This window comes from Oxyura jamaicensis, chromosome 12 (genome assembly GCF_011077185.1).
Source record: "Oxyura jamaicensis isolate SHBP4307 breed ruddy duck chromosome 12, BPBGC_Ojam_1.0, whole genome shotgun sequence".
Lineage (NCBI taxonomy): Eukaryota > Metazoa > Chordata > Aves > Anseriformes > Anatidae > Oxyura > Oxyura jamaicensis.
Genome location: NC_048904.1, coordinates 6,341,932 through 6,359,829, shown reverse-complemented (window position 1 = coordinate 6,359,829; position 17,898 = coordinate 6,341,932). Strand labels below are relative to the sequence as shown.

At 43.2% G+C, this 17,898-nt stretch overlaps 1 protein-coding gene across 2 annotated transcripts in view; it reads right to left on the bottom strand.

Annotated features, from left to right (window-relative positions):
* Positions 1 to 17,898, bottom strand: part of FANCD2 (FA complementation group D2) — a 51,823-nt gene that overhangs the window by 11,240 nt on the left and 22,685 nt on the right. For both annotated transcript variants that reach the window (XM_035337638.1, XM_035337639.1), the window contains exons 18-33: positions 16,311 to 16,420; positions 14,866 to 14,926; positions 14,203 to 14,328; positions 12,797 to 12,870; positions 12,556 to 12,696; positions 11,288 to 11,388; positions 10,866 to 10,981; positions 10,346 to 10,454; positions 8,068 to 8,166; positions 6,993 to 7,102; positions 5,996 to 6,142; positions 4,347 to 4,463; positions 3,494 to 3,622; positions 3,157 to 3,272; positions 2,016 to 2,129; positions 1,324 to 1,451 (exon numbers count right to left, since the gene is read on the bottom strand). In XM_035337638.1, the coding sequence (XP_035193529.1) occupies positions 1,324 to 1,451; positions 2,016 to 2,129; positions 3,157 to 3,272; positions 3,494 to 3,622; positions 4,347 to 4,463; positions 5,996 to 6,142; positions 6,993 to 7,102; positions 8,068 to 8,166; positions 10,346 to 10,454; positions 10,866 to 10,981; positions 11,288 to 11,388; positions 12,556 to 12,696; positions 12,797 to 12,870; positions 14,203 to 14,328; positions 14,866 to 14,926; positions 16,311 to 16,420 (1,798 nt within the window). The remainder of the gene's footprint in view (positions 1 to 1,323; positions 1,452 to 2,015; positions 2,130 to 3,156; positions 3,273 to 3,493; positions 3,623 to 4,346; positions 4,464 to 5,995; positions 6,143 to 6,992; positions 7,103 to 8,067; positions 8,167 to 10,345; positions 10,455 to 10,865; positions 10,982 to 11,287; positions 11,389 to 12,555; positions 12,697 to 12,796; positions 12,871 to 14,202; positions 14,329 to 14,865; positions 14,927 to 16,310; positions 16,421 to 17,898) is intronic.

The window sequence follows — 17,898 nt, the reverse complement described above, 5'->3', positions numbered from 1 at the left end:
AAAAGAGAATAGGTTTAAATTAGACTTTCTAATTTGAAAGAAATTCTTCACTATGAGGGTGGTGAAGCACTGGAATAGTTGTGGATGCCGCCATCCCTGGAAGTGTTCAAGGCAAGGTTGGACAGGCTTTGAGCAATCTGGCCCATGACGAGGAGTTGGAACTAAATGATCTTTAAGGTCCCTTACAACCCAAACCATTCTATGGCCTATCACAACAACAAAATATACGTAGATCCATCATGTTCCTGGTCCAGAATACCTGCTCTCATCATAAAGCATCCATCTCCAGCTAATGTTAAGTGTTAAGTCTTTGATAGCTCCTACAGTGAGCCAACTATTTAAATAGGGTGATATGCAACCCTTAGGGCACCCGTTTCTAGAAATGGAATTCCAATAGCAAGTGGCTTTTCTTTTTGGCTACAGCTCTGTAATAGTGAATATTAAAAGATAAGTTTGAAGTTTACAGGTTTCATAAATGAAAAGTACTCACAAACCTGTTTGTCTCTTGCAGAAATATTTTAAAACAGGAAATTATTAGTTAAAATCTATTATTCCCTGACACAGTCAGTGGGCAGTTCTCTCGATGTGGGCCTGTTTAAAGCAGTAAAATCCCAAAGATGGGATTTATCATATCTCTCAAAGATGAGAACTTATTCTGAGTGGCTATGGGCATCTGAGAAAGACAAATTCTAGAGGGGTCTTGGTATGACAAGGTACAGCTGAGAGAGCTGACTGTCATACACTGAAATAAAGAATTCAAAGTGGAGAGCAAGTGTTTTTCTTGTATATTACTGCAAGCATGCCTATGCCTCATCTGCTTGAATGCTGTCCCTCCTACAAAGCTGGTCCTAATCCCTAAGAAGGGCGGTTCTATTGACTGAGAACAGTTGTTGTATGGGGTTAACAACAGATAAGCATTCCCCTCTCCACCCTGGTCTCTAGATGGGCAGTTTATTTTAAAGGAAGTTAAATCTGATTATGTCTGTGGTTAGCTCCATCATCAATGGCTAAATTGATATCAAAATTAAACAGCAGAAACTCTTAAAAGTTGTGAGGCTCTGATTTTAAAAACACCAACCAAAGCAGCTGGAGTCTGCCTTTCTGCATGTAACTGAGGCACAGTAAAATTAATATCAAACAGCTTCTAATACGTTTACTGCAGTTCCTTTTATTAGTGGTAGGACTGTTCACCCTGGTGAGACCGCTAGGATACTGAGAGGAAAACTCTCCCCCAAAACATGCACTCCAGAGACAGAACCCAAGATTTACTGGCAAAGGGCAGCATGAAAACTAATCTGGGAGAAGAGTTTCTTCACACATTACCCATTTTCTCTTTCTTCCAGCCAGCCATTGGTTTCTCAGAGATGGCAATCAGGAGCTGAGTGAGGATGAACGCACACTGGAAGCTGGGAACGCTCTGCTGGAAATTCAGTAGGTACTGGAAACTTTCGCTGGGGAATGACAGGAAAGAAAAAAGGTAAAGACAGTGTAAATAGGGTAATCTCCCGTAAGCACATAAATAAAAAAGGTGTATTAGATCAGCTTCGAACCAAGGTCTCCCTAGTCTAGCCTGGCATTTGTCTCTAGCAATATGCTCTTTGAAGAAGGGGAAGTCAACCTCTAGTAGACCAAAAGTCAATCACTGAGAAACTTTTCTCAGGCTCCAGTCACTTCAAGTTTAGCAATGTCTTTATACACTGCTTTTGCCTCATGTCCCTGCAGACCTTCTAACTACCCAGAACCTACTCATTCCTTCTGTGAATCCTACTGATCTCCTAGTCTCAAATAGCTCACTTACAAATGAGATGCGTAGACTGATTGATGCACATCTTACAGTCCTGTAGCGACATTTTATTAGCTGTGACTGCACTATCATTCAACTAAATGCGAAATCCCCTGTTTAAAGGTGGTATCATCTCGATGAGAGCTCCCAAACACACATTTACCCATAATGCCCATGAAAAAAAACTGCTTGAAATTTGTCATTTTCAAAGCTTGGGAAATATTGGTTCTACCTTATCAGCTCCTCAAGAAGAAGAAATTCCGTCTCTCCTGGCTTCAGCCTGTCTGCAACTACCTGGAGAGCTGACCTTAGCAAGTCAGTATTCTCATGCTGAGAAAAACCATTCCTGAGGGCAGAAAAAAAAGTCCATTTTGTCATCAGAGTAGAAAGAGGGGAAATATCAGATACAAAAGCATATCTGGGCACATGCTTGCAACAATAAAGAAGCTGATATGCAAGAAGAGCCCAGCAATATGAAAGATATAGGGCGCACACACACACACAATTTTAACAGCAAGCTTGGTTCAAATACACCATCTTTTTCCCTGCAACTGCCAGGGCAATGGAAGAGAGAAGAAAACTAGGAAATCCTGCTAAATATTACCGAGAATATAACTTTAATAACTGAGCGTTTAAAGTTTAGGGAGTGCCAAAGTCACAGTTATTTGCGTTTGGCTACTGCCTTTTCATACTCTTTTTACAGTTACTGATGTTTTTGAAGTACAACAAAGGTAAAGTGCTTTCTACATACAGATCTAAATTAGAATTCAGAAAAAAAACTTCTATGATGCTATTCAGAATTATATTAACAGATGCAGAGGTTAAATCCATGCTGCATATGCACTGAGTTTGGCATTTATGAATCCAGTTCAAGTACATGAGCAGCATAGGCTTTTCATTAACGAAACACGCATTCATCCTATCCATTGACAGAAGAAAGTCTTTTATTGCTCAGGATTCAGGCAATGACAAATTAGCCTGAGACAAGGGAACTCAGGGGTAAGAAATTCCAAGATCCTTAGGCAGAATGAGAGTTGCACAGCCAGGTGTGAGAGTATGCCTCTTCTGTTGGTCTTAATTCGAAACCACACAGATTAACACACTGAATTCTGGCCAGTTCTGTGCTTCAGACTACCCTGCATTCACTGCTAATCACCTACTGGTTTAGTTCAGGGTCAACAACAAAGGTTGACATAATTATAAAGTGTTTAAATGTCTCCAATGTGTTGTGTGCATGTGTGCAGTGTGTTGTTCTGCATGACTAACAGGCCATTTGCTGGGTACAAACACTTTAAAGGAAGGGAAGAAGAAAAGGAAGCAGTAAATAGACCTTGTTTATTTGTGCAATTATATACACTCTTGCTTGAACTCACCAAGCAAACAGCAAGCGAAAAGTTAGTAGCAGCTGTTGGTAACAAGACGACATCATCTGGTGCTCCTGGATGTTCACTCCTGGTTCGTCTACCACACCCTGATTTTGTGTAACTGCCTTTAATACAGAACAAGTCATTCACTACATGCCATTCCAAGGAAAGAAAACAGCACAATCCATTTCCATAAATTCCATGTTTAAAAAAAAAAAAAAAAAAAAAAAAAAAACACTCATGACACCAAAACCACTCTCTTTTCCCCCACAAACAAAACCAAAAATACTTTGAGAGGCAACGAAACCTGATGATTTTTTTGGAGTCAAAATTGCTGCCCACTGACCTGGAAGTAATTGTGCATGTTCTCCATGTGATTACACAGTGGCTTTAGCAGCTTGACTACACACACAGCAACTTCCTTAGGGGATCTCTGACGCAGGTGGGTAAAGCCAATATCCTTGTAGCCTCTTTCCTGCGGCAAACCCAAAAGTTTAAAATCACTTCATCAGTCTTACTTGAGAATAATTTTGTGTGAGACTTGAGAATAACTTAGATTACTTCAGAGCAGTGCAGCTCCTGATGTCATATATTCTGCCAGGAAGGGGCACTGAATAAAAAAATGGCTTCTGCTGAACAACCAGCACCAACTCAGAAAAGTGGATAACATTTGATGGAGAGAACAAAACTGATGTGACATCTAGGTCATCATGTTTTACTCAAACACTAAGAGAAGGCAGTCTCTGCACATGGGAATTAAGATAGGTAGAAAGATAAAGAAGAGGAACACTGATGTAGTGAATTTCTCATAGTTTAATGCAATGGGCCACATGCATTTACTTTCTTCCTGAAGTCATAGGCCAGGAAACCAAGGAGTCATTACACTCAAGGTGCTGTTCTAAAGACTACAAAGCAAACAAACAAATGACAAAAACAAACAAACAAAAAAAAAACAATAGAAAACTGAGTCCAACAGCTTCTGTCTGCCTAACCTGAGCTACGTCTTGTCCCCTTGGACAGAGAAGTGGTACAGAAATCTCTTTTGAAAGGACAAATGCTGCTCTGACACACAGCTGGGACATGTAGCTGTTAAGGGAAAATAATTCTGAAAAGCATTTATCCATTCAGGATAAGTGTGGAAGTCACTGACATGCTCTGCTTGGCACAGGCCTTGCACCATTAGCTACTGCTGTACATGCCTTTAAGAAGGGCACCCTCCTTGTGGAGCCTGGAGTCAGCACATGTTCCAGCTTCCAGCACAGGTCCTCCAGGAGGAAGTAGAGTTCAGCAGGCCCCAGCTGCACAATTTCACTAGCCTGTAATTACAAGGAAGGACAGTCAATTCCTGGACTCAAGACCTAGTTGTAGGTGCCTTGAAGCTCAGCTTCACCTCCTCCATTTCCACTTACGAGTCCTGGCTTAGTTAACCTCAGCCAGGGACCAGTTTGGTAGATGCCAGGGTTTTGTCTCCCTCTTGTAGGTATGGGACATTGGTTCTGCTTACTCAAAGCATGAATAAGTGCTTTGCGTTTGGCTACTGCCTTTTCATACTCTTTTTACAGTTACTGATGTTTTTGAAGTACAACAAAGGTAAAGTGCTTTCTACATACAGATCTAAATTAGAATTCAGAAAAAAAACTTCTGGTGCTCTGGTGCTCTGTTCTCCACTCTACTGGTGCTCTGGTGGAACAGGCACCAGTAACACCCAAGTACTGACAGAGAACCAATTTATACATTGAAGCTCAAAATACCACTGGCATCCTAGGGGAAAAAAAGAAGTTTGAGTCCAAAGAATCAAAAAAAATCACCGAGTAATAGCCAGGATTTGAAATTTGAATTTGTAATTTGAAATACTGCCACATATGCCAGGAGATTTGTCACAGTCTTCCAACTGCCCTGCACTCTGTACACACAGAGATAGCTGTCTCTGGAGCAGGCCAGGCCACACTCCAGCCTACTGTGCCCTTTTCATAGTTTATTAATCCTACTGTTGTGCAATGAAATGAGACTCCAGGTGGATTCAGCCTGCCCATAAAGAGCATAATATACTTAAGCATTTTTGCTTTCCATAACCATAGTAATGCAGGTTTATAGAAGCTCCCAGATGGTAAACAGGACCCTGTCCAGGGAGGGCACATCCATGACACTAATCCCACATTTGAGCCCAGTTTCCCATCTAGAATCATAGGATACCCTGAGCTGGAAGGGACCCACAAGGAACATCGAGTCCAACTCCTGGCTCGACAAAGGACTACTTACCAATCAAACCACATGCCTGAGAGCATTGTCCAAACACTTCTTGGACTCCAACAAGCTTGGTGCCATAACCACTTCCTTGCGGAGCCTGTTACAGTGCCCAACTATCCTCTCAGGAAAGAACCTTTTCCTAATACCCAACCTGAACCTGCCCTTAGACAGATTCATCTGCTGACAACTTGAAACTTTTGCCTTTTGCAACGCTGACTGTAATGCCATAGGTTCTCTGCCATAGGCAGGCCACCACATCCTGCAGCTGAGCAGTGTTCAGTATTAAAGCCTCCTGCTTTCTGTTAAATGTATACATTATACTGTATCTTTTTCCCTTATATGCAATATTAAAATTACTTTTTTTTTTTTTTCTTAATATTGTTGCTGTACTTCATGTCTAATATAGAAGGAAAGTCCTCTTTATCTCAGTGCCCTGAGGTACTTCATTTTCTTTGCGGACAGATTCTCTCCTGGTACCTAGCTCACAGCCCTGGATCAATCTTCCACCCCTTTAAATGCATCAGAAGGGAACAAGGTCTCAGAGGGAGGCAATACATAATAACACAGTCGTACCTGGATGTTTCTGTGTTGTTCCACTCACCTCTGTATGCATCTCTGTGTCCAGGATGGACTTTGTCAGCAGCCCGCAGTGGAGTACAGTGAACACTTCCAGGTCTAGTTCTCGGAAGTAGGGGCGATAACTCTGCAGCTGTGCCAGAGGGTTCCCTGCCTCTCTCTCAGAAGCACTCTGAAAAGAAAACGGCAGAATTCAGCTTGCAACTTGTAGAACTATAAGACTTACTAGCTCAAATAACGCTGTTTCTTTCACACAGTCTTTTATATTTCATGCCAGGCTGAAACAAGACTAAGAAGAATTCGCAGTAGCTAGTACAGAGATGGGCACACAGAATCAGAATCATTTCCGTTTTGTACCATACAAGTCACTAAAAGCTTTCTGGAAAAAAAAATATCTAGGAAACTGGAACAATCTTTGCTATCGTATTTCCATGAATCAACGGCCATCATGAAACTCATTCTGGATTTGGTAAAAGACAGTGTCCCATAAGCACCATAAAAGGGGAAGGCAAATGCTTTTGTCTCTGATAACTACCAGGACAGTAAGCCATGAGATGCTATCTGGCTTTTAATCATATCTATACATTCTTAAGGTTTCATTCCATGCAGCCCTGTCGTGTGACCCAACGGATAAGTTGCTCACACCAGGATTTCTGTATGCTGTTGTCCTGGACAGGGCATGGCATCTACGGGTTAGTTTGGGACCTGTCCTCTGCACCTGAGCTGGCTCTTAACGTGGGATGAAAATGGTTAATTTTTAATATGCCTTATGATGAATACATTGATCAAACACCTCAAAGAAAATGTGAAAAATGAGCACCTGTGACTGAAGCAGACTGGAGACAGTGGGAAATATGATCCTTACAAGGGTCTGTATTTTCCAGATTTATCTCACAATTTCTGATCAGAGTCTAGAAATGGCAGTTGCCTGATTATTTTAGTATTTCAAAACTTTTGTTTCTTTTTCTAAGTAATTTTCCTTTGTCTGCCTTTCTTAAAAGACCCCAGGGGTATATTCTTACCTTCTCCAGCTCAGAGAGCTCATTATCAGGCTGGTTTCCCTCAGAGCTTTCATCTGCTTGAGACCGGTCTGCAAAGCTGGCTTTGCTGCCATCAGACTTTTTCTTCCTTCCTTAAAGAGAAAAGCAACTTTAGAAATAAATGCTGCACGGTGCTCAACACTGTTGAGGCTGCAAGGCAGGGAAATAGCTCAGGCTGTACTTTAATCAGCCCTAAGAAAGCATGGAATATACACAGGTTGCGTGTCATTTGCTGCCAGGATCACAGTCAGAGAGTCAAAAGCATGTGGGGCTCTCTTCCCAACCAGCTTCTCTTTTATAAAATCAAAGTAAGAAATTAAAGTCTCACTTTTCTTACTGTACTTTAAAAATGTTATGTTGTGACTACAAAAAATTGGTGGGTCATTATCTTTAAAAAAAAAATGCTTGAACTAAAATTAGTGTGGCTGTTTCACTGAGAAAAGCAGAGGACCTGGAAAATGACAGTAAGACAAACAACTCCAGAAGGGGCTTGCAGGGGCACTACGCCAATAGTAGAGTAACTCGATGAATTCCTTGCGATGGGCTTCACTGCTGACAAAGGTGGGGAGACTCTCCAACCTGACACACTGTGTAGCATCTCAAGAGACCAAAGAAACTACATTTCAAGTAATCCTAAACAACGTATTAGATCAAACAGACATCCAGTAAGTCACCCGGGCCAGGTAACATTCGCACAAGGCTCAAAAGCAATTCAAGCGGAACACTTCAGAACTGCTGGCCACTGTGCCAAAGGACTGACAGCTTGCCAACACAATTTCCATCAATGAAAAGAGATCTAAAGGGGATCTGGGGAATTCGTTTCAATGAATTGTCAATAGTTATATGCTAAGCGTAGCTTCCCCAAAAAAGCAGACTATCCAGCAGCTGTTTGGAGCAGGATATTTTTACACCTCCACCTGCACCAGGAGTTGATCGGGTAAGATTTCAAGCTAGCTAGGCCACACCAGAAATTCTGTGCTTTATGCATCACACATGTGCAACTTGCCAATCAAACCCAACATCACATCTGCTTCCTTAAATGATATAAACTTGTTACCATTTTTTTTTCTCATGGGACCAACAGCGTTAACACCTGGTACTCCCTCCATGGCTTCAGAATCAAAAGTGGCTGGTGGTGGGACATAGCCAGGGGTTGCTGAAAGAGCCAAAATGCAGAACTGTGGTTAGTTCAGCTCCTGAATGAGAAAACAGAGGCAAGATGCATGGCTAGAGGAAGTACCCCATGTTTCCCCATCCCTGTGAACATCCCTCCGCTCTTACGCTCAGGCACATTTAGCTCCAGTCAACCTTCTTGTATCGCCATGCTGCACCAGAATTACAGCTCTTTGCATTCCTCCAGAAAGGGAGGATAACAAGAGCTCTTTGAACCTTGGTAAATGTAAGTGAAGCTGAAAAGGGCTGCTCTAGCACATCTGAGCCCTTTCCTTGTGGTCCCTGTAGTTCTCTTGGAGCAACAGAAAGGTGTTGAAGAGGCTCTTCATTTAGGACTGATGTTGATCCATTGGTTTAAAAGCAAAGCTTGTAATGGATAGCTTGTGGAAGGTGATAAAGTATTCTTTATTAAGGTTATCTGATTGAGGACCTTTTCAATGCAAAAAGGAGTGTAAGTAATAGGGGAAGCCCATAAACAAGGACAGACACAAACCTGGTAGACAAAGACCAGAAGTCTCCACTTACTAATTGATGGTCATTAAGATATTCCCAGCAAAGCTTTAAGGAGAGACAGATGGGCTTTGAAACTGATAAAATGGGATGAAAAAGAGGAACTTGAGGACCTGTGATATTCCAGGGGAGTAGGAGTAGTGGTGGAACTATGCAAACTGATGAAGGAATGTGCATGCAAGGAAAGGGGATGGGGAGGAATGAAGAGGGGAACAGACAGAAACAGGTATAAAAGGACTGGCCATGAGTATCACATTGCCAATCATTACCACATTTGCATGACTAAGTCCTTCACCTGACCCCCACAGTCTGTCCTATCTTCGTATTAAATCCTTTCTTAGCTTTATTTCAATGTAATCTCACTTCTCTTATCCTGTGAGTGTGTGTGTGCAAAGGACAAAATGCAAACCTCTGTCCAGACCTGTGTGGGTAAATGCTGGGCCAGCAACTAGAGTCAGACTGGGCGTTTAGGAGCCCTTGGCCAATGGTGCCAGTTTCTGGAGTGAGCAAAGGTCTCAACTTCAGTAGCTGCAGAGCCAATAGCTCTTGGAAGCATCTCGACAGGTCCCGTGGACTTTGTGGCCAGAACACCAGCTACTGGGGTGACCAGTGTGAGTGGATTTGGTGCCAGAAATTGCAGCAAGTGGGTCCTCACTGTCAGCTCCTGGTGTGGGTGAGGGTCTCGGCTACCAGCCGCTGGGGCAGGAACAGCGTTTGTGTGTGCTGAGAACCAGGTATTAGAGAGGCATCAGTGTGAGTGGAGCAAGTGAGGGACTCAGCACCAGCAGCTGGAGCAGGAGCACGGGTCACAGCCCACGTGCCTGGTGCTGGCTGCAGGGACAGTGTGGGGGCGAGCATTTGCATCTTCCCTAAAATTGGCATGCACTGGGGTGGGTGTCTGCAATTTCTTGTCCAACTTCAAAGGCAGACTAGCCAGCAAGTAGGAGGCCCTGGGTCCAGGAGGGGCTATCAGCTGGGTGGATGGTCCATGCTGGGGTCTGGCAGACCTACAAGCATGAAGTGCCTGTGGGACAAGTATGTATGTGAGTTTGCATGTCTGCCAGGTAGTAATGACAGCAAGCTGGACTAGGTGGTTAGGAGGAGACCTGTGGAGCAGTTTATAGGGCCCAGAATCTAGGCAGGAGTATTAGGCAGACAGAGGGGCTGTGCCAGTACCTGGGGATCTGCAAATGCACGTGTGCTTGTGACTCAAAGCATCTTAAGCAGCTGAAGAGCAAGAAGGGGACTCGGCTGTCTTTACTTATGTTTTATGTGAGTCCTATGCATAGGTGCTGTCTTCAACTGTTATTGTCTGTCAGTTTCTGTGGCTGTGCTCATTGGCCTGGGACAGAGACCACCAGGTTCCTGCACTGGGTCCCAGCTGCCAGACAGCAGGAATTCATGGGCCAATTTAATGAAGGCAGCTGATGCTTGTAACAGGCCTCAGTAGTTTGGTACAACCTGAATGCCAGAGAATCACACTGTATGTTTTGGAGAGAAGCTGGCTTCCTCCTCCATACTCAGGCAGATTCCTAGGTCACTGTAATAATGCAGCATAAATTACCATACAATTCCTTCTTTGATGTTTAAGCCAATACCTTTCACTTCACAGCTGGTGCAAGCCCAGAACATGCAAATGTTTTCATACGCACCTGCCAAGCATTTTCCCAACACATTCTGCAGCTCTGTGATGTTCTGTATTCGAGTCAAAACCTTCCCTTTCATCTCAGCGTCTTGTTGCTGGCAGAAAGCATTTACAACCTAGAGACACAAAACAAACTCACTGTGAATTAGGGAGATTTGCATACATTTTTCTTTTTTGAATAACATCCACAAGTCCCAGATAAGCACACAACAATTAGCACAAGGGCTCTGGGTGACCAAATCCAGACTGCATGAACAAAGCTCTTCAGAAGCCCATAAGAAAATGCAATCTGAAAAGCAACAGCACAGCAGCTACAGGTCGAGTTCTTAGCCAAGAAAGCAGAGTTGTTACTAGAATCAGGATAAAGCATAAATGGTAATGAAGAGAAGAAACGAAGAGATCACCAACACCTTGCTGGAGAACATTTCCAAGAGGCAAGACAATTGCACCCCTGAAGCCTGGGGTTTGTGTTTTTAAGTGCTACTCCTCAGTTCCACTCCACAACATGCAGACAAGGCTCTACTCACCTCACGAAACCAGTTGAGCGCATAGAAGAGAAGCGAGCACAGAAATTCCCGTTCCTGCTTGGAAAGAGAGTCTATCTTCCCTTCAACTTCCAGATCAGTCAAGTACAGGGGGCAACCTGGGACAGGGTAGGTAGAGAACACCTTGGACTGTGTTTGCTACCTATGTTTTGCTTTTTGCATGGACAATGACTCTTCTGAAAGCCTGTATTCTCGATTCCAATGACTATTTGGAGTAAACACCATCAGTCGCTTCCCAGAGAAAGTGATCGTCTCCCCTGCCTCCCTTCCACTTGTGGGCAACAGAGCATCTCAGCCTCCATCATAAACTACACAACTCTTCCCACAGCTGCAGGAAGGCTTTGCAGATCTGGGACAGGAACAAGTCAGCCAGAGGGGCTCTGTAGAAGATTTACTTTCCATACCTAATAAGGCATCAATCTCTTCCAGGCTTCCATTGTTTTGCTCTCCAGTGTAAAGCCTGAGCAATCGGAAAGAGGGTGATAGACATATTGGTGATACTACCCTGGGGAAAAGAAAAACGGGAGAGAGAAATTAAGTGGGTCCTATATTTTATATACCTCCAGAATGCTCATCGCTTTTCTCTTGTGTCCCGTGTCCTCCCCACACCACCTTGCCTATACCTTCTTCTATTTTGCTTCTCGAGAGTCACAGCAACACAAAGCAGAAACGCATCACATGGTTAATAAATACATCAGTGATCATCAATTTTCTGGGAAAACTTAAGGGCAGAAAACCTGCTGTACTGAACAAAAATGGGGTCAGATTTATTTCAGGTAGAAATCAAAGTTGAATAGTTCAGGAGGAACTGCAAGAATTTGTGCAAAAGACAGCTGTGAGCAGCAGAGAAACCTCCCTGAATGTTTTCTAGCATGCTACTGCTCACATTGTAAGTGAGGAAAATTAACATTTTGTTCCCCTCCATCGATGCATATAAGGTAGCTGTATTTCTTTTTATTTGGTATAAAGTAATCATGTATTTTTTAAGCACAACTACAATCTCAACAAAATCTGTCAATAATTTATGCAAGACATAAAGCTGATTGTTAGAAAAAAAAGCCTTTTATTATTTTTAACTTTGATGTCCCATTGTTTAATAAGATGCTTTATTTCCTGCATGCTGCCTGTTTCATTCTCTTAGGACAAAGCCTTTGTTTCTCATACAGATTTTACTTGTGGTGGCATGTTTGTGGTTTTGCTGTGAAGCAGAAGTCCATGTTGTCAAAGTGCAACCAAAGGGTGAGAATAAATTGTGTACTCTTGACACACACTAACTACTTGCTGACTCCATTTGAGACTCAACACTCAAAATATGAATTTTGCCCAAATGGGCGGAGTTGCCTATCCATCGTGGTATGGCCTTCAATATCGCAATAATGCTGGAAGGAAGATTCTCAGGTGACAGATGGGAAACAAGGTAGATGCAACATGACTTAATTCAACATCACCTAAACAGTCTGAGCCAGAACAGACTGCCAGTTCCCCAGCACGTGCTTATGCCTCTAGACCTATCTCACCCATGTCTAACAGCAAGGGAAGGAAAAGAACACTGGAAACTGGTAAATCTTCTGTCCAGCTCCTAATCAAGCACTTGGGCAGGCAGGGCTGGACACAAAATGAAAATACAATTCCTTTAAATGTACAATGATTGCAAAGGTAAGCGCCACAGTACCTCTTACTTGGGTTATTCATTCCATCAGTGACCCTGCCAAGCTCACTCTGTGACACCAAAGGTAAGAGGTTAATAGCAATTGCTCCCTGACTTTCATCTTCATCGAGATTATACAAGGACTTCACTGGGAACAAGAACGAACTGCAAGGAAAGGCAGACAAACTCAGTTAAAAGGATCACCACATTGACAAAGCTGTCAGTGACAGGAACGTTACAAATACTTAGCCTGTGCTCAGCATACCCGGTCACTGTGGGGCTGAGATCCACCACGAAGTCACTGGGAAAGTCCTCCACCAGACTCTTCCCAAACTCCTCCTATAAAGAAAGGAAAAACCTGCTCAACAAATGGGCTCAGCAAGTCAAGCTGTGACAGCAGCAGTGAAAAATGCAGAAGATAAGGCCAAGCAAAAGCACCCTGGAACAATCACAGCGGTGAAACTACTGCCTGCAAGGAGAGCTAAAGCCTAACTTCAGAGAGACAGCCAGGAAACATTACTAAGCATGCACAACCAATTTCTTCCCTGCTCTTTTGACATGAGCTCGTCTACCAGCTCCCCACTGCTGCAGAGAGGCAGAGCAGCTGGCTGGAAGGGCCACGGGAAGTTCTCTGTCCTGAGAACCAAAGGTCAGGATGAAAAGGCTATAAAGTGCTGGCAACATTTTATTTCACATAATGTATCCCACATACTTCACCTGCTTACAGGGGTAGCAACAGTTAAGGGAGAAACAAGGCAACAGGTGTAACAGAGTCTGGACAGACAATGAAAAGATCAAAAAAGTGTCTGCACAAATGTTGCAAGAACTGAGTCATCAACCTTGCTAGGATAAGGGAGAAATTCTCTATCCTTTGCTTTTTCTCTGTGGAACTCTCAGCTGGATCTCATGAGAGTGGCTTTTCCAGCTCTAGGTGCAAGGCTGTTTAGGGTGACTGTCAGCAGCTCACAGTCCCCTGATCATCTTCCCCTGTTCTAAAACACAGTTCTGCTTCTCCGTAAGAGCAAAGGTCTCTTTGTGGCACCATGAATGATCAATTCCACAACAGCTTTCATGCTCTCCTGGGCCCCAGAATGATTTCCTAGTCCCCTGGCTGGCACAGCACACATGTAAAAACATCTCCAGCAAGAAGAAAGAGCATTGGCCTTCACAAACCTCTTCCTATTACCATAAATCTTCACTGTGGCTCCTCCAGGTTCTTAGATATCAGGCAGCCTTAGCTTTTTGACTGGAAGCCAATTTCAATACAGAGTTTAAGGTTCTTTCAGGTTCTACCTTTATCTGTGGATTTCAAAAGCCTACTCCGAAATGTCATTTCATTTCCTTTAAAAGGCTTCCTTCCCCTCCTCCTGCTGTTACATGAACATTCACATAAAGGAAGCTGTTAAAGCATAAGGAGGAATTTGCCACAATCAAAACAACAAAAAAAAAACACAAGGAAGCCACAAGAAAATAAGAACAAACAAACAAAACCAGAAAGAGGTGAAAGAGGATTTTGTACCTCTTACAGGAACCTTAGGCATGCCTCAGACAAAACCAGTTCTCAGACTGGAGTGAAATCCTCAAAATGATTTTGTCCTGCTCATGTTTGAAAAACACCCTGCTTTGAAGAATACATTTAAGTGATTAAATTCAAAGAACTCTGCAACATACCAGGAGCTGTAGGTCCAAATTTCCCTTCTGCTTCTCAATCAAATTGGCAAGTTCATCATAGTAGAGTGCCAAGACTTCTGGTGTTTGCTCACAGCAGAAGCCTACAAGGTCGAGCAATGTAGAAAGCTGAAAGGAGAGAACAGTCTTCAGAATGGTTTTTTGTTGTTTGTTTTTTTTTTTTTAAAGGGCAACTCAAACTTTTACCTTAACTCCTTCTTGTTTTTACATTAATTTACTCTGAGGTATATTCAAAGATTCAGCTCTAGGCTAACAGCCCATGGTGACTGGTCTTACAGACATGCAGTTTTAAGAAGAAACATGGGTCTTTCACAGAGCTGGGACTGTTCCACCACGCAGTAACACAAAAGAGATTGTCCTGTTTCTTTCCTTTTTGTCTGAAATGATGTCTGGACAGAAGACTTTTCACTAGATGGCTGTCGTACTGCTTGAGTGCTTCTTAATACAGCCCTTAATTTCTCCAAAACCCATTTTAATAGATTTTTGCCTCCTAGTTGATACACAAGCCTCCCACGCCCAGTAAAGCTGACTGTCAGACACACATTCTGCTTTACCTAAGACTGCGTCTCCAGTCACATCTTCTTGCTGACCGTGTCCTCCCTCTGTCCCACACTGCCCCAGGATGCACCCATTCTTGGCACCCACCTGCCCATCACGCTCGAAGCTCGGCTCAGGTCTCTCCAGCGAACCACCATCTCCTTCGTTTCTGAAAGCAATTGATAACCTTACATTTGTCGCACAACGTTTAAGAGATGGCAAAATCCATCACACACGTTAACTCTCTCCAGAAAATGAACGCATGGAAAGAAGACATGCTTTGGACATTATTAGGAAAAGACCTGCTGCTGTTTGGCACCTCTGGGACAAGACTCAGCATCTTCCAGGAAATGCTTTTCCTAACCTGAGACCTGTGTCCATCTCCTCTTCTGAAGGCCATGGAGCTTCTCCTTACATGAGCCTAATATCTACAGCTGTACATTATGCCAGCTACTCAAATTCCTGCTGCATATTTGCAGGGCTCAGAAGGGTAGTTTTTTCTCTGACAGAGGCTTCAGAGTCTGTCTTCTTCAATCAGTTTCTTAAGAAATCAGACAGGAAGCCAGCAAGGTACATAAAGATCCAATTACAAGGGTATTTCTCAAGTGGCAGAAGACAGATTTTCTCCAGGATCTTGGGTCAGAGTTGAAGAGGGAAGGAATTTCTCTGTAAGTCAAACAAACAGGTTCCCTGGGGATTTAATCCTTTTTCTGAGGCACAAACCATGGTCCACCTGCTGGGGCCATCTGTGTGCATTTTACCTGGCAAACTCACTGCTACTGCAGGTTTCTTGATGCACTCTGACTTATTGCCTGTAGTCTGTATTTTAGGATTTTCTAAGCCTGTTCTTGAAATAACTATTTTAACATCTCCTGCTTAGACTTAAACCAGCGCCTCTAAATTAGCAAGTCTGATGTCAGTGCTATGGGAGCAACCATAAGGAAGTCTGACAACTCAGGGCCCGGAGCTAAGACAGGCTTTTCTCTTCATGTAATAATCAGCAAAAGCATTCCATGTAGAAGTCATGCTTCCCAACACCACTCAAACATTTGTTTTCCAAGCCCTTTCATCTTTGTCACAGCTCTTATTGGGAGTTTGTCTCGTTTATCAACGCTATTTATAAATTTATATAGTACATCAGAGATGGTCACACCAATGCCCAGCACAGCAGTAATTTTTCTTCCTCCTTCTCCTTGAGATGTCCCTGTACTCAAACAGTGCACATTAAGCTATTCAGCCTTAGTGCCAGATGCTGATCTGCAGTCAGTCCACCACAGCATTTTCTTTTTTTCCAAGCACTGGATTTTGCTGGTGCTAGTCAAGGCCTCCATGAATAAGCACTAACAAGAAATTCAGGATGCCTTCAAGATTTGCAGAAGAGATTTAAACAGGTTGCAACACCAAATGCCGCAATTTGCAGGAAAGATTTCTAAGTTATTGGATTTGACCAAGGCATGCATGAGCTAGAAGACAATCACTCCCCCCCACCTTCTTTGTCCCACTCCAGGTTGTCTTAAAGCATGTTAAATTCACCTTTGTACATTTCTTCTCACCTTTTTAATGCCACGCTGCCTATCATGGTGACAGCACCAATAATCCCCATTTGTTTGTGGTTGGGAACAGTGCTGGAGAGCCATTTCCTGATCACCATGTGCATATCATCCTAAAAAGACAGACACAGCCTATGTCACCACAGAGGTACTTACGTGCATCATTCATCCCTATCAGCATCTTCACCTAATGTCATCTCCAAAGGCTGCACAGAAATGGTTTACTGGGATTACAGTGTCGGAGGAGGAACATACATCCTGTAATTTCCTTTATTATGAGCATACTGGTCAAAACTCTAGGTAAGGCTGCAAAAAGGATTAAAAGTGATTTGCTTTGGCTTTGCTCTAGTTACTGTACTGAACGTGTCCAGATTTCATCTATAATTAATATAAGAATATATATTGGGAAAAAAAAAAGATGGTCTTCACACACACATTGCAGCTGCATAGCTGCCCTCTGAAACACAGCCAGCTGCAGGAGGCTCAGGGACAGAGCAGTTCTTGGGGGAAGGTCCAAAGAGAGTTCGAGGAAACAGCACACCAGACACCTGGGATTAAGGCATTCCTCCAGCTGCCTCCCTTGTCCCCTGGGAAAGCATGCCTGCACAGTTGTAAAGGCTTCTCTGTAGCAGCTCCCAGACCACACAGCAGGCCTCCACACAGCATGTTCTGTTTTAACAGTTGTGTCAAAGCAGCTGATCAACTGCTCTTTCCCAAATCAGGCACAAACACCTTGGAAGAATTCTGGACTACTAATGATAGACTTAGGAGGTCTCCTGACAATGAAAGCACACAGCATCCCTGTTCTGACAAGGAGCACTCTCAGACTGGAACTGAGTATGTGAGACAACTCAGAAGCAGTTTCATAAAAGCAGCAAAGATCTCACAGGCCACCAGAAAATTTTATGGAATCAGAACAGCCCTGGTTGTCTTGATGCTTATTAACTGTCCATACTGGTTCTGCAAAGGAAGGGTTTGGCCCCTACAGAGATGCTCAGTATGCAACAGCTGTAGTCTTGAGACAGAGGAGATGAAGGCTTAAGGTGTAACTTATGCAAAGAACCAGGGCCAACAAGATCAAACTGGTAGCAGAGAAATGGAGAGTCCATGGCTATGCCATCTTTTCTTGACCTTCACTAGGCAAGATGCCTCTGGAATGACCTGTGCAGTGCTGGTGCAAATGGGTATAAATTCAGACACAGGTACTGACATCACCACTGTTATGCTGCAACGGAGTCATACAAGGAATCCTCTGTAAAAGGAATATGAACTTAGACAGAAGAGGTTTCACAGAATCACAGAATTGTAGGGGTTAGAAGGGACCTCGAGAGATAATTGACTCCAACCCCCCTGCCCAGGCAGGTTCTTAAAAGGTTTGATAGCTTCTTTTGTTCCTCTTGTATATACCTGAGGTATGAAGTATGTAGACTTCATACCTAAGGTATGAAGTCTACAGCATTGTAGCAGAGTCTTCTGTTCTGTGGGGTTTCGTTCTGTTAACGCATGAGAGCTTTTGAGAGCTGATCTACAAACATTAACCACCTGAATTAAGATGAGCACCCTGGGAAAGAAGCTGAACTGTGCTTTCTGA